Raw genomic sequence first — 26,338 nt, 5'->3', positions numbered from 1 at the left:
AATTTAAACTGTGAACACTAGGTTGTTTGCTAGAAATGACAAAAAAAAAATCATTGCCTACACAGATTTTTAATGCAAAGATGGCAAAGAATTGGAAAGGGATGCATTGAGACCGCCCAACTTGTGATGGTTGCATGCATTCACAAAGCGAATATTTAGATTTTTCATTTTGCTTGGGACAGAACACAGTTGACCTAAATAAGGGTGGAAAAGACATTCTTGTGAAAGAAATTTCTGCTATCTTCCATTAATCGAGAAGGTCTATTTCTGCAGACGTTTCAGTGACTGCATTTGCGTGTACATGGATTTTGCTACATTAACCAGAAGTTTGTCATGTCAATTTTCTTTTTAAATTGTACTTATTGTTCTTAATTCTTCTTAACTCATTTGTGCTGTTATTATAGTTAACTAAAACAAAAAACATAAAAATATTTTTGTTACTTGAAATGAAATAAAATAAACTTGAACTTAACTAAAATAAAAAAAACGTATATTTTAGCTAGCTGCCAAGACTATTTTCATTTAGTTTAATTTGATGTACTAAAATAACTAAAATGGAAATAAAAGTGTAAAAACTATAAAGATAAAAAAAAAACTAAATTATAATTAAAATTTAAAACAGAAAATATAAAAATATATATATATATATATATATATATATATATATAAAATTTAAATTATTAATAAAAAAAACAATTGTTGTATCTCAGTGATATGAAAATAATACAGATGCTATTGCAGTGAGATAAGAAGAATTTAATGAGTTGATTTAAATTACTATTCTCCATTGCTAATTAATAACCAGAGAGGATGTCTTCAGTACTTCCTGTAGAGGAACATGAATACATATTGAAGTATTCCAAAGTCATTGAGCATATGCACCGGAATATTAAATTGAAGTGCATGTAAACGTGGTAATTGTTGCTTATGGTTAAGTATATTCCCTTGGGTGACAAGCTTATTTAATCAGTGCTAATTTCACTATGGTCAATTTATTAATCTGTACAACATATTAACCCATAAATAATTAATATTAAATATTTTATACATGATGATCATAGCTATGGCATTTATTCACTGAGTATTAATTCATAATCTCATTAATATATAAATCCATACAGATATTGTGTTATAAGTTATGCATGAATTTCATGCACTTGCCTATGGGACAAAGCAGTGCCCACAGTCTGCCAGGACTTTTTTTGATCAGTGCTACAATCATCAAGCGTTGCATGCCAGACCGTCAATGGTACTGTAATGGCAATGTACTGTTTGCTACTGATTTGTCTTTAGACTTATATCTATTTATCCATTGATAGCTGCCTTTAAAAAGTAGTGTAAGAAAGTGATGATGGTTTTGGGGTGAGATGCGGCTCTGGTGTAGATGTGGCAGCATGCAGACTACATTTGCTGTAGCCTATTGGACAGAAGCCTGAAATCAAACTGCCCTGCAGTACGTTCCTGCTGCATTCCGCTCCTCGCACGGCAGCACCTGCCTTCCACCTCCGGCCTTCATTCACTCACTGCCAAGCCTCTCAGAGAGCATGCCAAAGCCCTTGGGATCGTGTGTGCTGGGAAAGGGAATCTCTCAGACTTAGACATTAAAGGATTAGTTCATCCAAAAATAAAAAAATCAATTACTCATACTCATGGCAATCCAAACTCGTGTGATTTTCTTTCTTCTTTCATTCAATTAAGTTTCAAAAAGGATGCCAAAACCCGTAAAGTACAATAAAATTTGTTCATATCACCCATACACTGTTTTTCAAGTCATACAGTAGCTTTGTGTAGCCAACAGACTGAAACATATTGAATGTGAATTTGTAGATGATTGTGGAAGGGCGGAGTTTAAACTGACTAAATGGTTGGAGAAGTCTGGCATACATCACCAGAGAGTAGTCTGTTGAGTTAGATCAAATTCTGACATTTAGATGAAACATTATAAAGTCAAAAATGCACATTTACATGGATAAATCACTCACAGTAAGATCAATTACATGCATTTACAAAATAGAAAGGGTACATTTTCATTTCATGTTGACTTTAACAATTGTGACAAGGTCATTGAGTCATTAAGTCATACTTGAAAATAGTATTGATCCAATTCAAGGACAAATCATATCGACTGATTTTGTGAACTGAATTCATGAATGAACCATCACTACCTCTGTCTTGTATGTGCCAATGGGAAACAGAATGATATTTTACACGAATAATGACTTAAATTTTGGTCTGTTTTTCACACAAAGCTGTTATTTGACTTTAAAAGGAAATATGGATGTTTTTATACATATTTTTTGCATGTTTTTGACGGGCCCCAGTCCTCACTCACTTTCATAATAAAAATGATTGAAAAGTGGCCAGAATATTCTTCAAAAAATGTACCATTTGTGTTTTTGACAGAAGAAAGAGAGTCATATGTGTTTGGAATGACATGAGGAAGAGTAAAAGATGACAGAATTCCCTATTCCTTTAAAGCCGAGTCCAAATTAAGCGTTCAACGCAGGTCGAACACACACTCTCCTCAGATCTTTTGGCTTAAGTTCCCTGTATATGGCTAATAATGTAAGATTAATGAGGTCAGAATCATCAGCAATGAGCTTTTGAGTTAATCCTTGTCCTACCGTTCAGTGCTCAGATGAAATTTTCTCCTCTCTCTCTTTTCCAGTGCTCTCATGTATCTACAGCTGGGAGCAATCATACATTGGTGGCCAGTGAAAAATGTGCAATTGCAATTTATTGAAGCTTACTTAAAAGGCGGAAATGCGTTTGAACTGGGGAGCGTGTGCCCCCGTTTCTGTTTCCACTACGATTGATTCCTTCCCCCGCTTTTCCGTCAGGAGATAAGCTTCAGTCATACATTGGTGGCTTCATTTTGCGTGTTTGTGGATTGGGGGTGTTATTGGTGTGTTGGGGGGGTTGGTGGACCAGTGAAAAATGTGCAATTGCAATTTATTGAAGCTTACTTAAAAGGCGGAAATGCGTTTGAACTGGGGAGCGTGTGCCCCCGTTTCTGTTTCCACTACGATTGATTCCTTCCCCCGCTTTTCCGTCAGGAGATAAGCTTCAGCAATCAGCAAGCCACCCCAGACTGGATTAAAAGCTCTTTGATAAAGCTGTATTGGGCTTGGCGCACACACACACAAAAAACACTTTCTTGAATGAATATTGTGGCAGGCGGCAAGTGCGATTGTATGATTGTGTTTTATGGATTGTGTTGCGTTGCTATAATGAAGCTAAGAGTGAAGTGATTTTGAACCCCATTGATACTCTGTGTGGGTGTTTTTGAGTACAATACGGATAACTGCTTATTATCGCTTCTTAGCATAGGATTAGAGGTCTTTAGATCTCTTGCATAGCCTTAAAGGTTAGAAAAGACACAATAATGCACACTTAAAATGTATCACTTTATCTGTGTGTTACATATGCTTACTTGCATGCTTTTGTACATTATAATTTGTAGTAATATCAATATAAGCTTGCACTTCACACCGATGAATTAAACACACATATCCCTTAAGAAAAAGTTACCATAATTAACTTACTCATTCACACTCAGTCATTTCTCCTTTTTTAATCCTTACTGACTCACCAGGCTGCAGAGCTGTGAAGTATTGGAGTCCGAGAGGGTTTTAGAGAGTTGTTTACAAGGATCCGATATGTGGAGATTAAGAACAACATGATGCTTGTTCAGTTCTGACTGGAAGCCTCTAAAGATCAGTCTGTTTTGTGGATCAATGGCAGCCGTGCACTCGATTGAAGCTGCTTATCACATGTGTTTGTATTTACATGTGAGGAACTGCAGTATACCTGGTAGAATTAGCCTCTAGAGTGATGTGAAACAATGAGAGACATACCTTTTAGTTTTCAAGTGCTTTCGTTTATAGGAATCATTCACCTAAAAATTAACATTTTGTCATCATTTACTCACTTGCTTGTTGTTCCAAGCCCATATGAATTAATTTCTTCTGTGGAACATATGAGGGTGAGTAAATGATAGAATATTGGAAAACTTTAGTTTGCTACGCTTTAGGATGTGTTACCCCAAATGTACAAAATGATTAAACAAACCCATGCAACTTTTTACAGTCAAACCCCACAAAACCATGAACTACCATTCAACTCAGATGCTCTTAATTTAAGAAAATGCTCAAATACTTACCTAAAAAACATGCAAACTTTTTTTTTTGAACATCAAAGGCAAGTGTTTACAGCCAAGATATGAAATTGCGATATTGTGCCAGAGGCTTTTTGAAGACTAAAGTGGCCTACAAAAAGGATATCACCAAATTCCAGAAGCCCCTGTCTCCTGTCACAAATAATCACAGCACAGCACAGTGCGGTAACTGTCTCAAGGCGGCTGTTGTGTGTTAAAACAGCTGACTGTATATTTATAAGCTGTAAAGGACTTTCTATCGACAGATATTTTATTTAAAGTTACATAAGAAGGAAATTGTAGATGGGGTCAGGGTTTCTGGAAAGGTGCACATATTTGTGTTTGTATTTGAGTTTGTGTTCATTGTAGGTATTAGAATCTAGTGAGACTGATTCCTTTTTAATAATTCTGATTCCTAATTATTCTATTTATGATTCTTATAGTACTTTTGAGAGCATAACGAATGTAATGACTTGCGGTTAATTCAGTAAAACAGTTCAGTGAATCAAGAGCCATTAGACTTATTCACACTAACTTGTGAGCAGACTGATTCATGAGTCTTTTTGACCCATACATTTTAATAGATTTACAGATTATTTACTTTTTTTTTTAATGCAACAAGCTTTAGATTTAGATCTCCAATGCTAGTTTGATGTGCATTGTTGCTACCCATACCATTTTAACTACACATAGCCTAAAGAAAACATAAGTATGTGAGAGCCTTAGAGCATTGCACTCTTGAGTTTTATGTGGTCTTTGGCCCTTTTTATGGATTATGGACCATGGACATAAAAAAAGCAATTGGAGAAATGTGATTATGAATCATATGATCTTTTTTTTCAGGCCTTGATTGTAGAGTCAGAGCAGTGCTTTTGATCTATTTTCTGAATATTGAAAAAAATTGTAAATGAGACTAAAGGAAAAGGCCCAGAGTATGTCTTTCTGCAGTTTTGGATGAAATAAGGCTATTTCTAATCTATTGTAGAGATCTAGCCTATGGCCTAGTGCTACAATTGCCAGTTTCAAAAGCAGAGGCAAAAAAATCTTTGATCATTTTGCACAGCCACACTTTAAGTCGTTCGTCTTTCAGCTTTCTCAGTGGGCACATTCTTATTTCCTTTCTGCGGCATATGTGTGATCTGGCACATTGCATTACACTTCTTCCTCTTCCTCATTCTTGTAAATGCAGTTCTTATCTTCTGCATATAACATTTATCTTTAAGAGGAATCTATGCTTGAACAGACAGTGCTACTTATGCATTTGTGTTTTGCAAGTCATATGACATTCTCATATCTTTTCATTGATTATTTGCAGCAGTTTAAAATGTCAAAATCAGGCTTCTGTCCAATAGGCTACAGCAAATGTAGTCTGCATGCTGCCACATCTACACCAGAGCCGCATCTCACCCCAAAACCATCATCACTTTCTTACACTACTTTTAAAGGCTCAATGGATAAATAGATATAAGTCTAAAGACAAATCAAAGTTTTTTTTTGGATGTGATGTACTGTACCATGGTACAGTATGTATCAAAGTGCTATATTAATACACAACCATTCAAAACCATTGGGGTCAGAAAGATTTTTAAAATCTTTTTGGAGGTGTTTTGTGCTCACAAAGGCTATACTTATTGAATAAAAATGTAAAAATAGTAATATTGTGAAATAACTGCTTTCTAAAATGTAAATTATTCCTGTGATGGCAGTTTTCAGTGTCACATGATCCTTCAGAAAGCATGACATTATTTCCTTCTCAGTAAACATGACTTATTATCAATATTGAAAACAGAAATGTGTTTTCTTTCAGAGGTAACCTGAAAAGTGTGTTTGATCAAGTCAAATTAACTGCTTAATACAAGTCAAAATATTATTTATTTATTATTTAATAATAACATGTCTGTATCAACTTGACTACATTAGGATACACTAACAAAAGTCATTTTGGTGCTTCCTTAAAATGTGCACTATTAACATTACCAAACAGAAAAAATAATGTCTGATTTCAAACAGGTTGTCAAACAGCTGTTTACATTTTTGGGGGAATCAACTTGAGAAATACTTAAAGATGTCTCTATATATTAACCCCAAAGGGTGCTGGTTGGCCTATGCTTCTTTGTTTACTGTTTATCCTTATTTGAGGGCAGATTACAGGGCTAATAACGTTCGCCACATGCAGCAGGGAGATATACGTTCCTCATTAGCAGCGATTAGCATTTCACTAATTCTTGCAAGAGGCCACTCTTTGATGTTCTCTCCCTAGTCCAAATGCTCTCTGAAGTAATTGCCTTTGCCTCCAAAGCCTCATCCTGCTATCTCTCGGCTTTCAATCCTCACAACTCAGTTATTTATTTTTGCATTCCCTGTTCTTCAGCTTGTTGATTGGTTAAGAAGATAGGATAAGGAAGTGAAGGGTTAGCACTGAACACAAGCTTATGGTCGCAAAAGCTGATTAAGTTCAAGCTAGGATGATTTATATCTCGGCGTCATTATTTTTAGCAGTGGTAAGGTGATTAAGTGATCAGTTTGCTGTCAGTTGCCGAGTACTGTAAGTGTGGTGTTGGAGACTTGTTGTATGTGTTGGGAGGGAAAGTTCACCCAAAAAGTTGTTCCAAACCTGTGTGAGGTTCTTTCTTCTGTTGAGCGCAAAAGAAGATATTTTTAAGAACCAAACAGTTGACGGTAGCCATTGACTTCCATAGTATTTTGTTTCCATATTATGTAATTCAATGGCTACTGTCAACTGTTTGGTTACCAGCATTCTTCAAAATATCTTCTTTTCTGCTAAAAAGAAATTCATACAGGTTTGGAATAACTCGAGAGTGAGTAAATGATGATAGAATTTTTATTTCTGGGTGAACTATGCATTTAAATCTGCAATACCACTTATAACAGTGAATAAATACTGTATGACTGCATTTGTTAGTTTATAAGAAAATAATAGCAGTAAACAGAAATTATGTACTCAGCAAAGGGAAAAAATGTATTGTGCAGGCCTTCCTCTAAAGATCAGTCTGTTTTGTGGATCAATGGCAGCCGTGCACTCGATTGAAGCTGCTTATCACATGTGTTTGTATTTACATGTGAGGAACTGCAGTATACCTGGTAGAATTAGCCTCTAGAGTGATGTGAAACAATGAGAGACATACCTTTTAGTTTTCAAGTGCTTTCGTTTATAGGAATCATTCACCTAAAAATTTTGTCATCATTTACTCACTTGCTTGTTGTTCCAAGCCCATATGAATTAATTTCTTCTGTGGAACATATGAGGGTGAGTAAATGATAGAATATTGGAAAACTTTAGTTTGCTACGCTTTAGGATGTGTTACCCCAAATGTACAAAATGATTAAACAAACCCATGCAACTTTTTACAGTCAAACCCCACAAAACCATGAACTACCATTCAACTCAGATGCTCTTAATTTAAGAAAATGCTCAAATACTTACCTAAAAAACATGCAAACTTTTTTTTTTGAACATCAAAGGCAAGTGTTTACAGCCAAGATATGAAATTGCGATATTGTGCCAGAGGCTTTTTGAAGACTAAAGTGGCCTACAAAAAGGATATCACCAAATTCCAGAAGCCCCTGTCTCCTGTCACAAATAATCACAGCACAGCACAGTGCGGTAACTGTCTCAAGGCGGCTGTTGTGTGTTAAAACAGCTGACTGTATATTTATAAGCTGTAAAGGACTTTCTATCGACAGATATTTTATTTAAAGTTACATAAGAAGGAAATTGTAGATGGGGTCAGGGTTTCTGGAAAGGTGCACATATTTGTGTTTGTATTTGAGTTTGTGTTCATTGTAGGTATTAGAATCTAGTGAGACTGATTCCTTTTTAATAATTCTGATTCCTAATTATTCTATTTATGATTCTTATAGTACTTTTGAGAGCATAACGAATGTAATGACTTGCGGTTAATTCAGTAAAACAGTTCAGTGAATCAAGAGCCATTAGACTTATTCACACTAACTTGTGAGCAGACTGATTCATGAGTCTTTTTGACCCATACATTTTAATAGATTTACAGATTATTTACTTTTTTTTTTAATGCAACAAGCTTTAGATTTAGATCTCCAATGCTAGTTTGATGTGCATTGTTGCTACCCATACCATTTTAACTACACATAGCCTAAAGAAAACATAAGTATGTGAGAGCCTTAGAGCATTGCACTCTTGAGTTTTATGTGGTCTTTGGCCCTTTTTATGGATTATGGACCATGGACATAAAAAAAGCAATTGGAGAAATGTGATTATGAATCATATGATCTTTTTTTTCAGGCCTTGATTGTAGAGTCAGAGCAGTGCTTTTGATCTATTTTCTGAATATTGAAAAAAATTGTAAATGAGACTAAAGGAAAAGGCCCAGAGTATGTCTTTCTGCAGTTTTGGATGAAATAAGGCTATTTCTAATCTATTGTAGAGATCTAGCCTATGGCCTAGTGCTACAATTGCCAGTTTCAAAAGCAGAGGCAAAAAAATCTTTGATCATTTTGCACAGCCACACTTTAAGTCGTTCGTCTTTCAGCTTTCTCAGTGGGCACATTCTTATTTCCTTTCTGCGGCATATGTGTGATCTGGCACATTGCATTACACTTCTTCCTCTTCCTCATTCTTGTAAATGCAGTTCTTATCTTCTGCATATAACATTTATCTTTAAGAGGAATCTATGCTTGAACAGACAGTGCTACTTATGCATTTGTGTTTTGCAAGTCATATGACATTCTCATATCTTTTCATTGATTATTTGCAGCAGTTTAAAATGTCAAAATCAGGCTTCTGTCCAATAGGCTACAGCAAATGTAGTCTGCATGCTGCCACATCTACACCAGAGCCGCATCTCACCCCAAAACCATCATCACTTTCTTACACTACTTTTAAAGGCTCAATGGATAAATAGATATAAGTCTAAAGACAAATCAAAGTTTTTTTTTGGATGTGATGTACTGTACCATGGTACAGTATGTATCAAAGTGCTATATTAATACACAACCATTCAAAACCATTGGGGTCAGAAAGATTTTTAAAATCTTTTTGGAGGTGTTTTGTGCTCACAAAGGCTATACTTATTGAATAAAAATGTAAAAATAGTAATATTGTGAAATAACTGCTTTCTAAAATGTAAATTATTCCTGTGATGGCAGTTTTCAGTGTCACATGATCCTTCAGAAAGCATGACATTATTTCCTTCTCAGTAAACATGACTTATTATCAATATTGAAAACAGAAATGTGTTTTCTTTCAGAGGTAACCTGAAAAGTGTGTTTGATCAAGTCAAATTAACTGCTTAATACAAGTCAAAATATTATTTATTTATTATTTAATAATAACATGTCTGTATCAACTTGACTACATTAGGATACACTAACAAAAGTCATTTTGGTGCTTCCTTAAAATGTGCACTATTAACATTACCAAACAGAAAAAATAATGTCTGATTTCAAACAGGTTGTCAAACAGCTGTTTACATTTTTGGGGGAATCAACTTGAGAAATACTTAAAGATGTCTCTATATATTAACCCCAAAGGGTGCTGGTTGGCCTATGCTTCTTTGTTTACTGTTTATCCTTATTTGAGGGCAGATTACAGGGCTAATAACGTTCGCCACATGCAGCAGGGAGATATACGTTCCTCATTAGCAGCGATTAGCATTTCACTAATTCTTGCAAGAGGCCACTCTTTGATGTTCTCTCCCTAGTCCAAATGCTCTCTGAAGTAATTGCCTTTGCCTCCAAAGCCTCATCCTGCTATCTCTCGGCTTTCAATCCTCACAACTCAGTTATTTATTTTTGCATTCCCTGTTCTTCAGCTTGTTGATTGGTTAAGAAGATAGGATAAGGAAGTGAAGGGTTAGCACTGAACACAAGCTTATGGTCGCAAAAGCTGATTAAGTTCAAGCTAGGATGATTTATATCTCGGCGTCATTATTTTTAGCAGTGGTAAGGTGATTAAGTGATCAGTTTGCTGTCAGTTGCCGAGTACTGTAAGTGTGGTGTTGGAGACTTGTTGTATGTGTTGGGAGGGAAAGTTCACCCAAAAAGTTGTTCCAAACCTGTGTGAGGTTCTTTCTTCTGTTGAGCGCAAAAGAAGATATTTTTAAGAACCAAACAGTTGACGGTAGCCATTGACTTCCATAGTATTTTGTTTCCATATTATGTAATTCAATGGCTACTGTCAACTGTTTGGTTACCAGCATTCTTCAAAATATCTTCTTTTCTGCTAAAAAGAAATTCATACAGGTTTGGAATAACTCGAGAGTGAGTAAATGATGATAGAATTTTTATTTCTGGGTGAACTATGCATTTAAATCTGCAATACCACTTATAACAGTGAATAAATACTGTATGACTGCATTTGTTAGTTTATAAGAAAATAATAGCAGTAAACAGAAATTATGTACTCAGCAAAGGGAAAAAATGTATTGTGCAGGCCTTGTGAATTTTATTTGACAATCTGACAATTATGGAAAGATGATACGTTATGTGGAGAACAAGCCAAACATTTCAGCGGGAAGGGAAGAAATGCAAAAAAGTAAGCAAGCCAAGTTATAACAGTATTTAACATTATTATCCCTTTCTCTGCCCTTCTAGGAAAGAACAACACCTTCTCTCTTCAGTAAACTGCTGGTATCTGGTTTTGAACCAGACTCGAAGAGAAAGCAGAGATCATGCCACACTTAATGATATCTACATCAACAATGTCATCGTTCGCCTGGCTCAGATCAGCGAGGATGTCATCCGGCTCTTCAAAAAGGTCTATAGCTTTGACATTCTTCTTTTTCTTCTCACATCCATTTAAATACCATTATAATATCATGTGTACTTTTAATTAACAGACACCTCTGTGTTCATACTTGCTATTTGATCAGATTATTAAGTTCCAAGAGATTTTTTTTTTTACACGAAATTAAATGAAAAATAGGAAATAATGTTAATTGCATTGTGGGATTCGGTATGGTTTTAATTGCATGTACATTTGTATACATCCATGTTTCATTTATTTTTACTAGCTTATATCTCGCAGTTCTGTTTTTTGTTTCTGCAACGGAATAAAAAAAATTAAAAGGTGACTTTTAGGTGACGATTCTGATTTAGTTTCTCAAAATTGTAATTTTATATCTCGCAATTCTAAGTTTGTGTCTCACAATTATGGCTTCATATCTAGCAATTTTCTCAGAAAAAATGTCTGAATTGTGTAATTAAAAAGTTGCAAATCTTCCATGGGAAGCACTGAACTTTTTCAAATGTGGGAAATCATAACACCCTTTGCTGCTTCAAAATCATTATTTCACACATTCTTTCACACAGCCAAATGACTTTATACATTTGCATGCAATTTCTTGGCAGACATTTTTCTTAGCACACCAACGTCTCCCTTCTTATTTTAGCTGTTCTGTTGGAATTTTAGGCTGAATTTAAATGCTTGCAGACGTGTGTACGGATGGTATGCGACAAAATGAATGTGCATGTTAAAAAGCATGCTGTCTCACAGGGTGACTACAGCCTATTTATGCACATCCTCTCAGAGTTAAAGTCATACTGTGGCGAGAAGTGCCGCTACTGGCTGTATTCTCCGTGGTGTGACTTATGGGGTCTGGACTATATGAGTTGGAACGCTGTCAACACATAGCCTGGATTCCTGTGGTGTAATCCAAACACTACTAGCGTGTTTACACCTGGCTGCTTTTCCTGTAGGTGAGGCCCTGTGCTTCCAGCCGCCATTCATAGGAGAGTGGTTCTGTGAGGTGACTGTGAACCAATAAAACACACCTAGAGCACCCTGGGAAGCTGTTAATTGCTTGCAGTGAGTGTACTCAAGGTCACCTAAGATACCCTACTCTGTATGAGTGCTGCTGTGATGTGACAGGCTTATATTTATAAACAGGTCTGCATATCTTTACAGATTTCCTGATTTGACTCTAATTCACTTTCAGTTCGATGTTATTCAGTATACGGTTCATTTTGATTCATTTTGGCATATTACAGTTAGAATGTCCAAAAATATTTTCCAAAAATGTTCTTAGAAATATAGAGAACCTTCTAATTTGCCATTATGAACACTATGAACATTATGCATTTTTTTTTACAAATATCATCACCAATAATCATACATATTAATAATATGTGGATATAAAATAAAATTGCCTTTCTAGTGTCAAACTTTTATAACTACTAAAAATGATAAACTCATAAACACTTCACTTTAATATGTGACTCTTTTTTAATGATTCAATAAAAGGACTGACTCAAAAGAGTCATTTCAGTTCAGTTCAGTTAATTTTATTGTCATTCTATACATCTTGACACATGAGAATGAAATATGTACTCAGGTTCATGAGTGTATTCATAAAATTAACATATTATACTATAAACGTACACTAATACAATACTTGTTCATGAATGGAACAACACTTGATGTGTTGTACAGTGTGTTTTTGATTCACTAAAATTAACCGAAGTTGTTCAGAAATTTCATATTTTATAATTATATTTACAACACTGTGGCAATAGAACATACTCACAGTTCATAATACAATTATTAAATTTCAATATGTGATTTTTAAGGACATTTTTGACAACTTTTGGTACTCTTGTACAGTTGGATCACTCCTTAATGTCCAGTGTAAAATATGGGTCCTAAAACCAAAGCAGTTGAGAATCACTAGTCTAGCAACATGAGTCTGCTGTCTGGAATGATAATGAATAGCCTTCCTTACATCCTTAAGCTCTTATTTTAACTTTTTCTTTAATTACATGTGTGACACATTCAATAGTAGTTAGTAAACACTAACAGCAGTTTTGTCCACGTCAGAGGATTCCAGCACACAGTGAGATGAGAAATGTACACCTGAGGTCAGCGAAACGTTTCGCTGGTGGGTCGAATGAGGATGAATGAGCAGCAAAAACTAGTAAACATGTATTGTAGCTTGACAGCATTTTGAATGCTCTTATATTAGTGTTACCAGGGGTTTCCACTGAGAGCTGTTGCGCTGTGAGTGTGATGTATGCAGTAATACTGATTCTCAATCCCCATGGGCCGTAATAATGCCTGATTTGGCTCAGCAAAAGCATGAATTTGGAGTGGGTTCGTGAGAAGATAAAGAAAAAGGGAACACCTCATTATAAACAATATATAATGTCCTGTCTTAAGCAATTTTCGCTTGGTAATAATTTCATGTTATTTCTCTGAACATATAACCCAGGCATTTATTGTAAATTTTTTACATTGTATTTATTTATTTATATATTTGTATTTATGTAATTTTTTTATTTTATTTATGTCTTTAAAAACTAAAATATTTAATAGCAATAATAATAAAAATAATCTTTAAAAAAAACACGAATAAATACACGGTTAAATGTAATCTTACATTTAAAAAAATTTCAAAATAAATATCAGGTTTTTTGTACTGTATGATATATTTTTTGTGATGCCTAAATTCCCAAATTCTTGATTTTATTTTTATTTTTAATATACTTTAATTTACAAAATAGTAAGCAATTAGAATATTGGACATCTCATTGGTTATCTGCAATAGCATGAAATTGCTTATTTAAATATTTAAATTTAATATGGGAACATTCCTGAATATAAACATTTCTCATCAAATTCTTTCCAAAAATAAAAAAATAAATCATAGAAAAAATTCTTAGCTATATTATCCATATTAATTCTGTACTCAAATAAGTCTCATGGCATTTAATCTCTTTCATCAGATGTTGTGCTATATTGAGTCCATATGTTTCCTAAAAACAAAATCAACACATATACATGAGGTGCTTGAGGCCCATATGAGGTAAGGTACTTATCCCATTAGAATGGATGACTAGATGTGTAAATTGGTTGCAGGGATAAGTGTGTGTATGTGTATGTACACATTCATGTGAAGAGAGAGATTATTTTTTATCCCTAAGCACAGGCCTGACTACTCATGCTGTAGCCTCATCATTGCATCAAAATATCACAAAATGTCCTTTGTGCAGGACGGATCATTCCAGTAGCTTGTGGTGTAGTGTTATTTTAGTATGATTTATATACAGTATTTATTAATAATTTTTATTAGCTTTTATTTTTATATTTATATTTTCAACTATCATTTTAATTTAAGTTCCGGCTTTATTAATTTGATTGTGTTTTTGTCTTTTGTCCAATATTTTTGGTTAGGTTTATTTTTTATTTCATTTTTAGATTTAGTAATAATTGTACTTATTTCAGTTAGCTGCCAAGGCAGTGTTTCTAATTTTTGTTTAATGTTTTTTTAAGTTAAAAATGTTCAACTAATATTTATAAATTTTTTCAGCTTTATTTTAATTCCTGAAATAAATTTTTGGATAGTTTTAGTTTCAGTCAACAATAACAACTTTAGAAAAATCAGTGTTTTACATGCCATTTGATATGATTTTATGTGTTGTTTTCTTTTTGTACTATGCAAGGTTTTGTCGTCTGATTTGTTTTCTTTTTTGAGCCTCCTCAGAGAAATGCACCATTCCTACGCACAGTTTTTGAACAGTTGACAGCAAAGGTGATGCTTGTACCTGTAGACTCTGTGGGCATGGGCGTTTTACCAGACTTTTGTTGCGTCTGAATGTGTCTGTCTGGACCAGTCTCTGTCTTTTGTGCCTAATGAAAAAAACTTGTGCTTGCAGTGAACAGTTTCCAGCTTCCCTGGAGTTCTTGCCCTCTAATATCTGCCAGATTGTGCCTCTGACTTTAGAGTTAAATGCACTACATTCTCTCGGCTCACACGGCGGCAGGTGTGTGTACGTGTGCATGTAAGCAGCAGTAGCTATGCTGGTGGGAGGAGGTACAAAATGTTTTTCTCCTCTCGTAGAGTTGTCTTATTTCCCGTTAACTTGTTTATAGCATTATTAAATTATTATTTTCCCACAGGAATGCATAAGCAGTTTTCAGTGTCACAGTCAGAGTATCTGAATCAGCCTGGTTCCTGTCTGAACCACTGTGTACAAAAACACAGGAAATGATGCTGAAGAGGTTATTTGAAAAGCGTTGTATCAAATGATCGATCGATTGAAAACATGAGCCTTTTTGGCTATTGTGACAATATAGTGTGGTCACCATACAGCAATGAGAAACATGAAGCCTTCAGCCTGATGATGATAGAACATACAGTTAAACATTCAATCAACCAGTACTGAAACCCTAAATATTCACTCATAGTCATCTTTGTCAAACCAAGCTGCTTTTTAAATTCATTATTTATTTATTTGGTAACACTTTAATATAGGGACCAATTCTTACTATTAGCTAGTTGCTTATTAGCATGCATATTACTAGCATATTGGCTGTTTATTATTACTTATAAAGCACATATTCTGCATGAGCATATTCTACATCCCTAATCCTACCCAATACCTAAACTTAACAACTACCTTACTAGGCAGTAATTAGGAGTTTATTGAGGCAAAAGTCATAGTTAATTAATATCAGACCTTAAAATAAAGTGTGCCATTTATTTATAAAAAAAAATTTTAACCTTGCATTTTGGATCTTGGTTATGTATGTTTGTGATGCTTGGTAGGTTATATAAAAGATATGTGTTCCGCATATTTCCAGTCTACAAAAAGGGGAAAGCAACATCTTTAACATGACACCATCAAAAAACATGGGGTTGTAAAAATTATTAATGGAACTGAATTTGTAATACTTGTTGTCTGGCAAATAGTAAATTAGTTTTTAATGTTTCTAGATGTTTCTGTACTTTTTTTGTGTTGTTTTTGAGTATATTCTAATCTATAATGTATTGTTACTGCAGAGTTTAGAGTTTGACTAATTTGTGACCCATTTTGTTTATTTTTTTATTTTTGTGTATGTTCCAGAGTAAAGAAATTGGCATTCAGATGCACGAGGAGCTGGTGAAAGTGACAAACGAGCTGTACACTGTGAGTATAATGTCTCTCAATCGCTCTCTCTTTATTTTTCCTTCTCTATTTTTCTCGCTCTCCCTCTGAATGGAGCTCTCACCCCCTGTGTCCTGCCATGCACCATGGAAACGCTGACTCTCTTGCCAAAAACAAAAACAATTGGCTGTGCGACAATTTGGAGAAGAAAGAAACTGTTGCTTCACATAGATTTCTATTAAAGGATGGGAAGCTGAATCAAGGGATTTTTTTCAGGGAATAATGCACGTGGTACTATTTGCGATTGTGCTAGTGATGGGAAAATAGTAGATTGATAGAGTCGCCTGGTAGAGCGTCATAGTAGGCACATCTTAAATTACATCCACATTGCATTTTAATTTGCTTCAGAATCTGGGTCATTAGAAGCCAAAATCCTGCTTTAGTTTCTCTTACATCAACCAAGATGCAGCCTCTTTTTTTGGGCCTCTCAGTGTTTTTCCCTGGATGAAATCCAAGCTACCTCTGCAGAGGAGCAGGCTGAGATTAATGTTGTCACCCATGACAGGACATCAAAGTGAGATTCTTCTCCATCGCTCGAGGCTCGACCTATTCCAGATGTCCCCTTTGCATCTTTATGCAGGTGGCATAGTAAAATATCTCACCCGTATCTCTGAATAAAACTAGCCACAGTATAGCTCATATGATCCTTCTCCTGTTGTGCCATCTCTTGACTACGGTTGTAAATTGCAGTGTCAAAAAAGTCTAAAATGTGGTTGTACCCCACCTACCATAAAAGATCTGAAACAATAAAACATAGTCCTAAGCCGTTCTTAAATCCTTACGAGAACAGATATGATACTTATGAATCAGGAATACACTGTTACTTCCTTTAAATTGTTGAAACTCACACATATGCTGTTTGGGATCAGGCACTCTGACGCTGATGTGTTTCAAGGTCACTGACAGGGAGTGTAATGTGTCGCTGGAGAAGACATGGGAGAGGATCATTATCCTTCCCCTGCCACCCTTCCTCTTTTTTTCCTCAAATAGAGCCTGTCAGGATACCGAATCCCTGCAGAAAGAGCTAAATTATTACGTTCTGCATCATTGTGGTCACAAAATATTTAGTATGTAATTTCTCTGCTAAGTAGACACAGAAATGTGGTCTTTTGTATTATACTGTTTTATTGGAGTATAGGCTGTGTGCATTGTGCAGTGCTATCAGTTTTGATGATATATATGAATGTGCATGTGTGCGTGTGTACAAATACACACACACACACACACACACACACACACACACATAGTGTAAAATAAGTCTTTTGTTCTGTAGATTTGCCATTTTTAATTCAGCAGTCTTACATTTCATTTATTTTAAACATGAAGCATACAGTTTTTATATACAATTTTAAATGTCAGTGTCTGTTCTTTTCCCATGTATTGGTAGGTCGTAGGTTCACTATTAACATAAATTATTCAACAGTCTGAGGATTATGCTAAACAGTGTTATGAATATCACAAATTTTGTCTCACTTTGCAAACGTTATATAACGTATGCATGACAGAGCATAGTGGCTTGCTTCTGATCAACTGTTCTTGATATACAGCTTGACAATAAAAATGAAAGAGAGCCTGCACTAGTAGCCTTAAGTATTGATCACTCTTGATCCCTTCCTGTGGTTTGAGTTATGTGTTCTGAATGTAGAATAAGAAATATAAATGTAAAGCTTCTGACAGTCCCAATGTGCAATGTGAAATTTCTGCATTAGTTTTGCAATGTGTTTGTGAATTAGGATGATCAATGGTTCTTGACTTTCTTTCTTGGGTATTAAAGCAAGGCGCTACAGGCAAAATCACTGGGGGGGTTTTTCATGCACTGGTCAATTTTGAGATTTTGTGCTATTTTGCTTCCATAACATATCAGTAATCTTTCAGACTAGTGGAATGAAAACATCCAAAATATTTAAGTGTTTATTGTCTATTTACGTCTGTACATTTCAATTAAAATATATCTTCAAATGTTTTCTCAAAGTGAGTGAAATCTCCATTTCAGTATAGTACATTTTTAGAGTGTACACCAAACTTTACAGTTTTTATTCCTATAATAAGGGTTGTACAGGGTGGTTTGTTTATATATCATTCGCCTGATTTATATAGCATTTTGTTCCTGAAAACATGATGATTTATTTTTCTGGCTGTTGACAATATGTTCTGATTTATGGAGTGATAAAAAGAGATATCTAAAATCCCTTCTGTAAAACCTTTAACTCCCCCATGTCAACAAAACAACAAGCAAGAAAAACAAGAATTTTGAACCTGGCTTAATCTAATGTCTAGATTTCTGTTCTAGAAAGGTATGCAGATGAGTGCATATCTAGTTATACAATGACTCAATTTTGTATTTAAATTGTCACAGTGTTTGTTGTGGTGACCGGGACTGGTCACTTGAGGGCGCTCTTCTGTTTTACGTTGTTTGTGTTAAACTCCATTTCCCATAGTCCCCTGCTCTCTAATCCTGGTCTAATCGGTAACACCTGTTCATCATTAACCCAGCTATATATATCATGCCTTCTCTGTCTGTCATTTGCGTCTGGATTGTATTGTCTTCTCAGTTTGTGTTTTCTGTGGTCAGGTTGGATTACCTTTTGCAACGTTTTTGTTCTGTTTTGTTCTGTTATTATTTTCAATAAACTGCACATGGAACTTACCCTGTTTCCTCCTGGCATTTCGTGACAGAATCCAGACGCCATTACTAGTTCCAGCAGTTTGTTTTTGTTACCTTTTGTGGATCATGGACGTTCGGATTGTTCCTCCTCCTTCGAAGGAGCGCAGGGCTCGGCTCCGGATGTTGGCGGATCTTCGCCAACGGGGGATGGACATTGGAGATTTCGCTCAGTCCTTTTGGAACCTTGCGGTAGGGATGGGACTTCATGACTCAGACTTGAAGAAAGTCTTTAATTGTGGTTTAGACAATCCCGTGCCTACTCGGGAGATGGATGGGCTTAAAATGCTTGACTTTTGGGGCCTCATTGATTACCTTGGTTACCATTCACGGAGCCCAGTCCAGTCCCGGAGCTCACAGAGCCCGCTCCAGTCCCGGAGCTCACGGAGCCCAGTCCAGTCCAGACCCGGAGCTCGCCGAGTTCGCTCCAGTCCCGGAGCTCACGGAGTTCGCTCCAGTCCCGGAGCTCACGGAGCCCGCTCCAGTCCCGGAGCTCAGGTACTCCTGAGTTGCTGAGAGGGATTTCGGTCCCACCAATGTTGCCTGACAGGATTCTGGCTCTGTTCTGGTTGCCCGCCTGGGTTCTGGTGTGGCAGGAGCCTCACTGGCTCATTCCTCCGGCTCCGTCCTGGCCATCTGCTGGGAGTCCTGCGTGGTTGGGGTCTTGCTGGTCCATCCTGCCGGTCCCGCCTTGGCCTTTCACCCTGCCGGTTCTGTGCTCATGCCTTGGTCTAGCTCTGTCCTCTTCCGTTGGTTGGTCCTGGACCGCCATCCCTCCCCCTGGTCCGCCTCTATTCCACCTCCCTCCTGAACTTTTGTGTGTCTGGTGGAGCGTCTGGTATCCGCTCTGTAGAGGGGGGATAATGTCACAGTGTTTGTTGTGGTGACCGGGACTGGTCACTTGAGGGCGCTCTTCTGTTTTACGTTGTTTGTGTTAAACTCCATTTCCCATAGTCCCCTGCTCTCTAATCCTGGTCTAATCGGTAACACCTGTTCATCATTAACCCAGCTATATATATCATGCCTTCTCTGTCTGTCATTTGCGTCTGGATTGTATTGTCTTCTCAGTTTGTGTTTTCTGTGGTCAGGTTGGATTACCTTTTGCAACGTTTTTGTTCTGTTTTGTTCTGTTATTATTTTCAATAAACTGCACATGGAACTTACCCTGTTTCCTCCTGGCATTTCGTGACATAAATAAAACATTTCAGAAAAATTGTAATACAAAACAGTTGTCTTAATGTACTGTGATTAATCAGCTGGGGAAAGTATGGCGGTATCTATGAATTAAAATGTTCACCCAGTACAGTCTTCTATGTGCAAAGTCTATGAAATCTGTCGATCAGATTGAAAACCAAAATTGCATTTATTTCTTTTTAGTTCCATCTGAGAAGCTTGAAAACTTTAAAGTAGTGTTTGCTGTAATTTTTGTAATGGAAAGTTCTGTGGATTTTGCTCACAGTTTGTGGAAAGTGAAAGCTCAGCAGCTTTTATATATAACAAATAGGCCTATAACAAATGAGAGCTGAAGAACATTGAAATTGGTTGTGTATTGTATTTGAGAAAATAAATCTTTTTTCTAAATGATAGCAAAACAGCTCATTATAAATTCCGCAGCTTTAAAGAAATTAATGTAGTGCCCTTGCACGACTGTACTTGAAGCTCTATTAGACATGCTTCTATGCATAAGAATTGGGTGTTGACTTTGGGAGCCCTCCCCAAAGACATTGACATGTGACTTAATTGAATGTGAATTAAATTTGCAGACCTTCATTGCAGACCTGCAGAATTGCAGACCTTCAAAACCAAAGAAATAATAGGATGTTGTTTCTCTTATTCAACCAGTTTGCATCTCGTACCTCTTTTATGGCATGGTAAACAGGAGAGATCATATTATGTTTATTGCAGAAATTGAAGTCCTGCCTTTTTTCCTATTCTTTTATGTTCTGAACAAGATTGTCACTCATTGTCATGGTCCTCTGTCTCTTCAGGGTCTTGAAGGCATCAGCCTGCATGCAATGCAGATGATCAGTCTAATATGATGAATGAGTCTGTGCAGCCCATTTTCTCCAGTCCTTGTCGATCACAAGGTCTTACAAAAGATAGTCTGTTTTTGGCTGGTTGACAGGTAAATAGTTTAGTTGGAATGCCTGAAATTTTTCTGCAGTTTTCAAGAAATTGAAATGGTAGCAGTTAGGGTGTGTACCGCAGTACAGAAGCACACAGACGTGCTCCGGGCAGTTTCTGTGGAAATGGAAGTTGTATATAAATCATTGCAAGTTAGTTTAAGGTTTCTGGCTAATGCTCAAATACTGAGCTAATGCGGCTTAGCAAAGGAAGCGAGACTATCCTTGCACAGCTCTCGGACAAACTTAGGCCACAAAACCTCATTGGTGTTCGATGTGAGAATAAATGTTTTGTCAGTTCTTCAACCTAAGAATTGTGAAAATGTGTTTCATGTGGTAACATGTAAACTGGTGATTTTTAAAGGCAAATATTTTGCTTTAAAACAGATGGTTTCAGCAGTGATTATTTATGTTTGTTTTGTTTTGTGAAATATTTCCTTAAAAATAATTTTTTGTAAAAATAGCAATTTAGTCACAGCTAAAGATTTTACATTTTTATAACATTTTCTATATACATTTATATATATTATATTTATATATACATATAAACTGTTTTGAAATGTTAAATATTACCCTCTCCTTTGTGAATATACTGTACAAGATTTACTGACGCTAGCTGTGACTGTTATTTTATTGAAAATCTGAGTTATAGTTAGTTTCGGAGTTGCTATAAGCTACTTTTTTCATAAAACACACCATAGATTTTTATAGAAACCATATTTAGTTTGATGTAACCACGAGGAGGAGTATTACATGTGTATTACATGTGATCTTACTACAAAATACCACAGTTAAACTATGGTTATTTTGCAAGCTACATCAGATCTGTACCATAGCAGAATTTGCCATCCTATTAAAAATCATTTGCGTGAGACCTTTTTACATTTTATTGAAATATTTTCCCTAATTACAACAACATATATACCATAAGTACATGTGTTTAAAGAGATCCCACTGCTGTATCTAATGTCAATCTTCCCCAAGCGTTGCTCTTTACAGCGTAGGTCATCTCACCTCAACATGCCTGTAAATACAATTTTGATGCTGGAGGTTTACCAGCCATGTCCATCAAACATGCTTGTAAACATGTTCCTTTGCTGTGTTCTCTTTGAGGGGCATGAGCTGATGAGTGACAGCTTGGGGAGGAGCTGAGTGCTAACCTAGATTTTCTCCTGCACTGGAGTACATAGATCCTGTCGAATTTACTCACCCGCTCAGTATTTTTATTGGTAATAATTTCACCCTGCCTGCAGATTTAAGATTGTGTCACCTTGAGTGTTGTACTGTTTAGCTTTCTTTGTGTCATTGAAAATTATAAAATAATGTCATTGAATTCTGATGGATCAGTTCTAAGTTGTATTATTTGGTTATAATGTTACGTATATGCTGATGTGTGTAAGGTTTGTATGTAATATTCCATGCAGCATAGAATAGAATAGGATAGGATAGAATAGGCTGTTGTTTTAATGGTCTCTTCAAGCATGCATACCGCAGATTCTAGCACATTTTGCCCTCCATCAACCTTGTAATGGCTGCATCGTTTACACAACTGCATGTGAAATGCCAGAGAACACCATCTAAGAATCGGTAAGCTTGAAGACATTTCAGACTGTGTATGTTTACTAGACCCTGTTAAAAGAGCTGGTGATCTGTCCGGAGCCAGACACAGCTTGCACTTCTCTGAGAAACATCCTTTGCATCCTCTTCCTAATGAACCTGAGGAAACAGCTTTTTCCATCAGGGAATACTATAGGGACATTGGGCCTGGATCCTGTGTAATGTTTAATGACTGGAACATGTTATAATAGTCCAAAGAACAAAGCTAATGGTGTAAGTGTATTGAATTTAGAGCATTTAACATGGCTTCCTCATGTGTATGTCAATATTTTGAAGTATTTGTGACTAAAATTGTTCATATTTTATGGTGCAGTTGATCTTATTCATAAAGGTATTCATCAAAGAAAACTGAAAGTATTTTTTTTGTTTCCACAAAAAAATATTAAGCAGCAGAACTGTTTTCAACATTGATTTCCGAAGTCTGGAGAAATGCCTGCTGATGTTAAGTTTGCCATCACAGGAATAAATTACATTTTTAAAATATGCTGGAAAAGAAAATGGTTATTTTAAATTGTAATAGCATATCACAATATTGCTGTTTTTACTTTATTTTTGTTTAAATAAATGCAGCCTTGGTGAGCATAATACATTTCTTTTAAAAACATTAAAAAAATCATACAGACTTCAAGCTTAGAAAATTAGTGTATGTAATATTGATAGAAGGGAACATTTGTAATTTTTTATATTCAGTTTATATTCAGAAATAAGAGTGTAGGTAATTCGATTGTAAATACTTGCTCTGACTTTGATTCTTTAGAGTGTTTTTTTCATGATTTGTCAGATTTTGGTACAATTCACGTTTCATATAACATTTTGATATTTTTTGATGCTCATAAATTTTATTTTTAGGTAATACATGTACACATAATTGGATATCATTATCGTTATTTCAGTTATTATTATCAGTTATTAATTCAGTAAATGATGCATTGAATTTGCTTTTTTTGATTGCTACACCCCTAAAGTAAATCATTCACAATTGTGATCCACAAAAGAATGAAAGTTTTATGGTTTGAGAATTACATGAGGGTGTAAGTAATGTCAGAATTAAAATTTTGGGTAAACATGTCCTTTTATTGGTTAAAGCCATAGCCATTTATAGGTTAACCTCCACAAAAAGTGTAAACGTGGTGGCTGTGGTGCTTTCAAAGTGTTGTTTGTTTGAGCAGTTTTATATGTTAACTTTCAATGCTGTAAATTTGAGACAGGACTACTTGTTTGTCCAAATAATGGACAATGGGGGAAAACCTGGACACAAACAATTATTTTTGCTGTTGAATTTAATATTGGAGCAGCACAGACACATTTCACCTTTAAATCACAGAGGAAGCAGCACTAAAAGCATGCATAGTGCCATCGTGCGGACGCACTTGATGACCTCCTCTGGAATGATCAGATGATCTGTGGGTGTGAAGTTAGAGTGAAATAGCTGAGTGTATGTACATTAATGTCAGGGTCAGTGCAGATGAGCAGTCTGTGGACGCCTGCAGGCTGGCTGATTTAATAAGCGTTTTATTGAAAACACCATCAGACAGGCATCTGCCGGCTATAAGGAGCGGAATAAAGCCGGGCAGTGGTGCAGAGGACCCCCCTCCCCTTTCACTTGCTCTGCTCTATTGTTTGAGCAGAGAGGATATTAATGGGGTTGAATAGCAGACTGGGTCACACCAATCAGACATGAGGTAAAACAGTTTGCATCGTTGCAAACACCTCAGTCACACAGAGAGCTCCGTCGTCGGAGTCAGCAAAGCTGAAAGCTGTTTGTTTGAATCAGCTTTGTGTTTCATACACGCTGGTGGAAAGAGGCAGGATTATGGTACTTCTGCTGCCAAGTCCATACTCCTATGTATATTCATGAGGTGATCTGCTCTGTAGAGCTGATGGGAATACAACTGATCCTTCTCAACTGAGACCTGCACAGCTTCTCTGGAATTAAACTAGTTTGGAGATCATTTCAAGGAAGTGTCAGGATTTAGTTGTTTTGTATCACCAAGGAAACTCATAGATGTCTTCATTTTAAATAAATGTGAGAATAACATTTATGAAATGTTTCATTTTGTTGTTTTACATTTAAAGCCTTGGGTTGTTTCTGCAGTACATATTCTCATTTACATTTTTATGAAAGTTCTAGTATAATCCAGGATTTTGTCCCACATAAAGGATTTTTTTCAGTGTTTGTTACTTTCTTCTGTCCCAGTTTAATGCGCAAAGGTAATACACTTCTCCAAGCCTGCGTTTATGTAATCAAAAATACAGGAAAGACAGTAACATTACAGTTTAAAATAACTGTTTTCTATTTTAATATATTTTAAAAGGTAATTTATTCCTGTGATGGCAAAGCTGAATTTTCTGCAGCCTTTAAGATTCTTTGAATAATAAAAAGTATATTTACATTTTTATGTAACATTATAAATGTCTTTACTGTCACTTCTTTTTATCAATTTAGTGCATCCTTGCTGAATAAAAGTTTTAAACAGTGGTGTATTTTTTTTCTGAAAGTATTCCCCAGCACCATAGATCTAAAATATAATTTGTGCTTTCAGTATTCCAACACACTCTAAAAAATGCTGGGTTGGTTCAACCCAACTTTGGGTCAAATTTGGACTAACCCAACGTTTAGGTTAAAAATGTAATGTACAAATTTAACCCAGCGGTTGGGTTAGTTAGGAAGATTTTGGAAGATTATTAGCTGGTTCAAAAATGTTTTTAAAACATCGCTGAGAGGATTTTAAATGGCATTTTTCTGAAGCAGGATTTCAGACCAATGAGATTTTGGAGTGGGCGGGGCAACCAAGTGAAACAGCAGAAATGAAAATCAAACTATCTGCGAATATCATTTGTTTTCACAGTTAGTTAGGACAAAAACTCACATGACAGAGATTTTATCATTACCCATCTGGTTAGGATATAGTGTGATGCTGTTAAACTAGTCTTTATAGTATTTTATATCATCCTACAGGTGATGAAGACGTATCACATGTATCACACGGAGAGCATCAGTGCAGAAAGCAAGCTGAAGGAGGCCGAGAAACAAGAGGAGAAACAGTTTAGCAAATCTGGAGACATCAACGTCAACCTCCTGCGCCATGAAGACCGACCCCAGCGCCGCAGCTTGGTCAGGAAGATTGAGAAGATGAAGGAGAAGGTGAGATTACTCTGGTGAGCTTGCGGCAGAGCTCATAGTGCTCAGTAGAGTGACTCATAATGCCTCCCTGCTTTTATTAAACCAAAGGGCCATTGCAGCCTAGAATCACATTCATTTCTTCTCCCGACACTCTCAAGCAGGATTGTGACCCTTTAAGAGAAAGATTATGTTATTTCAAGTGGTGTATATTGTCTCTGCACAATGGAGAATAAAGCTAGCCCTTTGTCACTCCTAGACTTCCTTTGAAAACCACTGTGGAAGGAAGTGAAAGCCCACATTGCATCATCATGACCAATGTCTTTTTATCCAAAGCTACTTTCAGTACTCTTATTAGACAATCCCCCTGGAGGAACCTTGAGTTAAGTGCTCTTGTTCTTGGTTAAGTGCTCAAAAGCACAATGGTGACACCTCTTTGCGAGGATCAAACCAGAAAACTTCCGAATGCAAACACTGAGCTTCGTTTGGCAGTAAATGCTGTTCCACACAAACTCTTCTCTTCAAGTGCTCCAAGTTTGGGTCACTTACTTGTAATGAGAAGTGCTTATAAATCCTCTTTTCTTCAAGTATTTTTTCAACAAATGAGAAGCTTTAATGACTTCCTGCATTTTTCCTTTGAAATAAAAGCTTAATTTAAGACATTTAATTAATTTAATAATAATTTTTTTCTTATCTAATTTATTTTTTACAGTGAAATATTACAAAAGTAATACGTTTAA

At 36.0% G+C, this 26,338-nt stretch overlaps 1 protein-coding gene across 1 annotated transcript in view; it reads left to right on the top strand.

Annotated features, from left to right (window-relative positions):
- LOC107567070 (SLIT-ROBO Rho GTPase-activating protein 3) overlaps positions 1 to 26,338 on the top strand; it is a 93,568-nt gene that overhangs the window by 25,499 nt on the left and 41,731 nt on the right. Inside the window, exons 3-5 of the mRNA XM_016252663.1 lie at positions 10,748 to 10,910; positions 15,995 to 16,057; positions 25,437 to 25,622. Coding sequence (XP_016108149.1) covers positions 10,748 to 10,910; positions 15,995 to 16,057; positions 25,437 to 25,622 — 412 coding nt within the window. The remainder of the gene's footprint in view (positions 1 to 10,747; positions 10,911 to 15,994; positions 16,058 to 25,436; positions 25,623 to 26,338) is intronic.

This window comes from Sinocyclocheilus grahami, unplaced genomic scaffold (assembly GCF_001515645.1).
Source record: "Sinocyclocheilus grahami isolate Dianchi unplaced genomic scaffold, SAMN03320097.WGS_v1.1 scaffold1127.1, whole genome shotgun sequence".
Lineage (NCBI taxonomy): Eukaryota > Metazoa > Chordata > Actinopteri > Cypriniformes > Cyprinidae > Sinocyclocheilus > Sinocyclocheilus grahami.
Note: the sequence above shows the minus strand (reverse complement) of the source record. Positions and strands in the feature narration are given on the sequence as shown.